The sequence below is a fragment of the Salvia hispanica genome, chromosome 1, assembly GCF_023119035.1.
Source record: "Salvia hispanica cultivar TCC Black 2014 chromosome 1, UniMelb_Shisp_WGS_1.0, whole genome shotgun sequence".
NCBI lineage: Eukaryota > Viridiplantae > Streptophyta > Magnoliopsida > Lamiales > Lamiaceae > Salvia > Salvia hispanica.
The window spans coordinates 32,375,942-32,380,829 of record NC_062965.1 but is presented as its reverse complement, the minus strand read 5'-3'; the positions used below and the strand labels follow the sequence as shown (position 1 = coordinate 32,380,829).

Here is a 4,888-nt window from a genome sequence, read left to right as displayed (position 1 = left end):
AGAGGTTCAACTCCTCTTTCACAAAGTTTCAAGCTATTAAAGGAGGAGGCTCCTAAATCTAAACAAGAAGCACAGGAGATGGAGTCTATTCCTTATGCTAGTGTGGTTGGAAGCATAATGTACATTATGATCTGCACTAGGCCAGACTTGGCTCATGTTATATCAGTTACTAGCAGGTACATGGCTGATCCTGGAAAGGAGCATTGGAATGATCTTAAGTGGATTCTAAGATATATGAAGTACACCAGAGACTGGGGAATTGTTTTCAATGGCTGTGATAAGGTGAGTGAAGAGGTAGTGGTGGGCTACTGTGATGCAGACTATGCTACTAATCTAGACAATAGAAAGTCCCAAACTGGTTATCTCTTTACCATGTTTGGAACTGTGATCAGCTGAAAGTCAGGACTGCAAAGTGTTGTTGCCTTGTCAACAACAGAAGCTGAATACATGGCTCTCACAACAGTTGTGCAAGAGAGTTTCTGGATTCAAGGTGTGATTTCAGACTTTGGTTTTGATCAGAGAACAATGGTGGTACATTGTGACAACAGCTCAGCTATGTGTTTGGCTAAACATCAATATTTTCATGAGAGAAGTAAACACATAGATGTCACACTGCATTTTATCAGGGACGAAACAGAAAAGGGAAGAGTGAAGGTGGTCAAGATTGACACTTTACACAATCTAGCTGATATGCTTACAAAGTCTCTAGGGAGAGACAAGTTTGATCATTGCAAGGCATTGATCAAGGTTTGCTGCAAAGGATGAAGTGTGTACTCAGGTGGAGACATTGTTAGTATAGAGTCCACATTTCAGTCTTAGATTTAGAAGAAGAAAGACAGAAGAGAAGAGAAAGAAGCATCCAGAAACTAGCCGTTAGAATTGGTTACTTAGTTAGAATATAGCCGTTGGAGGCTCAAGATTCTTGTTTCTTGATTCTGTTTGTTAGTGGCAGTTACCACTTTAGTGTCAGCTATAAATAGCTGGGTCTTTGTATCTTGTAGAGTCAGAAATTAATCAATAAAGATAATAACTTTTTCTCCAAGAAATCCTCTCTACTTTTCATCAAGAAACTAGTGTGTGTATTCTCTGTGTGTGTGTGTGTGTGTGTGTGTGCGATTGTTCATGCTGTGATTGTGTGAGATAATCAAAGAGAGTTAGACTTGCTGAGTTAACAATGGATTTGCATAAAAAACACCTTTTAAATCGAGACTACATTGGAGACTTCTCATAGAGTGCAGTTGACACTTCGGCTCATTCCGGACTCGATTGTAGCCTGGACAATTTTGAACTTGATTCAGACCTAGGTCATCATATCCTACGTACGAAAAGAGGTCTTCCACAACTTGACTAACAACTTGACTACATGGTTTTCTTGACTACGTGGCTGTGTTTTAGATTTCCGTGTATTTCTTTTTGTAGCATTTTTCGTGTTAATCTCTTATATTTTGAATTTAATTGTATTACGTTTGAAAAGTTATATTGTACCCGTAACTTTTATATTTTAAGTGGTTTCCTCAATTATTTGACATCACCACATTACATTTATATATTTAATAAACCTACACTGACATTAGACTATCAAATAAAAAATTAATATACAGTGATAAACAAGTCAAGTCGTGGTTCAGGCAAATCGTCTCCAAAGAAAAAATGATTATGTCTCGTATGTCATAACACTGCTGATAGAACGATGTCTGACGAATTGGAAAAGGCCGACACTTCGGGTAATCCGGACCCGATCCTAATCAGAGTTATTATGGGTTCTGATACCATTTATTAGGATCATCGACTGCACATTAGTTTGATATTTTTCGATTTGAACTAAATCTACACAAATTTGATTTTGAGCCATTTCAGAAAACTTCAAACTAGTTAGGACTGAAAAACAGTAGTATTTATGTATGCACCCAACATTTGTACATATTATGATGATATAATTTTCTCGCATGCATAGAAATTTAATAAATATGATATGACATTTTGCAAATCAATGATATGAGTCTAAAATTTAGAGCATCTCCGGTGGCGCCCTTCCCACTAGGACTTCCCACAAAAACTTCCTGCCACGTCATCACTAGGACTTCCCATTCCACTGCCACATCACTAGGACTTCCCCTGCACTAAAACTTCCCACTAGGACTTCCACTAGGACTTCCCGCAATTAAATTCACAATTATTCAATTTACGGAACTAAAATTTACGGAATTAAAATTTCGACACGAATACGAACGGGAAAATGCAAATATTTCATTAAAAAAACCATACATTCGGAAAAAAAAATTACATAGTCAATAAAAAAAATTAACCACATCAATGTCCACCCCTCCGCGTCCAAACCTCTTCGATGATATCCTCCTGAAGTCGAATATGGGCATCTCTTTGCCGCATGTCGGCAAATGCGCGCAACCGCTCAACCTCTTTATGAGGTACCCCCATGTTCACATTTGCGTTGGCCACACCGTGACTTGGACCGACACCCGTATCATCTTCGTTGGTCCACTGAGTCAGTTCGTCACCTTCACTTTCGACAATCATGTTGTGCAAAATGATACATGCGTACATGATGTCGCCAATGTTGGGAATATACCACATCCGTGAACGACCCTTCACCATCGCCCATCGACTCTGGAGCACACCAAATGCCCGCTGAACATCCTTGCGCGCTGCCTCCTGACGGCTCGCAAAGTAGGACTTCTTTTGTTTGATCGCATGCTTGACCGTCTTCACAAAGACGGGCCAGTTCGGGTATATCCCATCCGCCAAATAGTATCCCATATTGTGTTGGTTGCCGTTGGCGACGAAACTGATGGCGGGACCAACGCCATTGCATTGATCGTTAAACATGGGCGACGACTGGAGGACGTTGAGGTCGTTGTTCGACCCGGCGACTCCAAAATAAGCATGCCATATCCACAGCCGGTAGTCAGCTACAGCCTTCAAGGATCATCGTGGGATGCTTGGCTTTGAAGCCGGAAGTGTGCATCCCCTTCCAGGCGGCGGGGCAGTTCTTCCACTCCCAATGCATACAATCTATGCTGCCCAACATCCCAGGGAACCCGTGCACCGACCCGTGCATATTTATCAGCTGCTGGCAGTCTTCGGGGCTCGGACTCCGAAGATAGCGATCCCCGAATATCGCTCTAACGCCCGCGCAAACATTCTGCAGACACTCGATGGCTGACGACTCGCCAATGTGGAGGTACTCGTCGAACATGTCGGCCGGGCCTCCGTACGCCAGTTGCCTAATTGCGGCAGTGCACTTCTGTAAGGGCGTGTGCCCGGGTTTGCCAGCCGCATCCTCCCTGATCCTGAAATACTCGTATCTTCGCTCTAAAGCACCCACGATATGCATAAACAGCGGACGATGCATCCTAAAACGTCGCCGGAATAAGGCATCCCCAAAACGCGGCTGCGGAGCGAAGTAGTCCTGATACAACCGAATATGTGCAGCAATGTAGTCCCGGGGTACATAATGTCGCCGATGGATCGGCCGAGGTACCGCCGCCTGCTGCCTCTGCCGTAGCAATCGATCAATCGCCCCTTCCACAGCGGAATCCAATTCATTCTCACTATCACTATCACTAGCGCCCCCGCCACTACCACCCGCACGACTACTAACCATTCTAGATATACTTGAAAATAGAGTTTAGAGAGAGAAACTTGTCAACACAAGTGGTGTGAATGAAATGAAGTTCAACGAGCCGTATTTATAGAGTTTAAAAAAAATCAATTTTAACTCAGACGTCCGACCCACGCCACAATGGCGGACGTCCGGATATCCGAACCCATCCGACGTCCTCGCGGGACGGGCCTTGTCCGAGTTTTTCCTTCACTCCGGCAGACGTCCGGTCGGACTTCCGCGACGTCCGCCGTTGAAGATGCTCTTAACATATTGGAACCTGCCTTATCTTTTTTCGTAAAGTTCATGATTGGGACACATTAAACGCAGAAAAGACAAGCATGAATCTCATGATAGTGGTTAACTCGACATAACTATGTGTATGTATATAAGCCTTACAAAAATCTTATCAAGCGAGCAAAATAGGGCAATGATAAACAACCAAATTTTGTACAACCAAAATAAAGTTATATTAATAATTTGATGTATTAGTTATATATTAAAATTATAAATATAGTAAGTGGATAAGTTTAAAAGACTTATTAGCCTTTAACCTCATTTTTTATATTTATATTTGAATTTTCTTTCTATTATTTTTAAAATTTGAATTAAAGTAGGCACTAGTTACATATATAATTCTAAAAAAATAAAAAAATTATAAAAAATCATAAATATATAACCACAATATTATGCACTTTCCATGTACTATATATGTATCTAATATTTTAATTAAATTCATAAATAAACCTATTTTTTTGTCAAATAAACAAGAATTTGATTGTACAAAATTTGGTCACATAGATTTATTGAGCAAAATAGTGCAAAATTGAAATTGAAAGGATACAATAACCAAATTTCACAAAGCTGGTGGCCTTATATCTTGCTATTGTACCATAATTTGTCTAATGCATCGTGATTTGATTTGAAATGTTGTAGTTTCGATTGATGGACACTCACACCACACAATATTGTAGTTGCCACCATGCCACGTCGTCTGCTTTAACTATCATTTGATCGACATTGACACGGACACACATAGTAGAAAGGAGGTGCTTAAGTCTCTTCCAAACAAAAAGATTTCGATTTTTTTATCCATGTAGCATTGTCAATTTCTTGATATTTTGAGTAAATCGTTGTTCACAAGTCCCTATGATCGTCACAATGAAAAAAATGGGAAACAATGTCTCAAATTTAAAATATAGTCTCCAACAAAACAAATTCACATGTACACTCTAAATTTTGATAGTATTTGGCCCCACCTAAATTAGG

The 4,888-nt window shown here is 40.5% G+C and overlaps 1 protein-coding gene across 1 annotated transcript; it reads right to left on the bottom strand.

Annotated features, from left to right (window-relative positions):
- Positions 1 to 1,741: 1,741 nt before the first annotated feature.
- Positions 1,742 to 3,622, bottom strand: LOC125194482. Its single transcript, XM_048092728.1, has 2 exons — positions 3,028 to 3,622; positions 1,742 to 1,827 (listed from the first exon to the last, which is right to left on the bottom strand). Exons 1-2 carry the CDS (start codon positions 3,620 to 3,622, stop codon positions 1,742 to 1,744), a joined length of 681 nt encoding a protein of 226 aa, XP_047948685.1.
- Between the last annotated feature and the right edge of the window lie 1,266 nt (positions 3,623 to 4,888).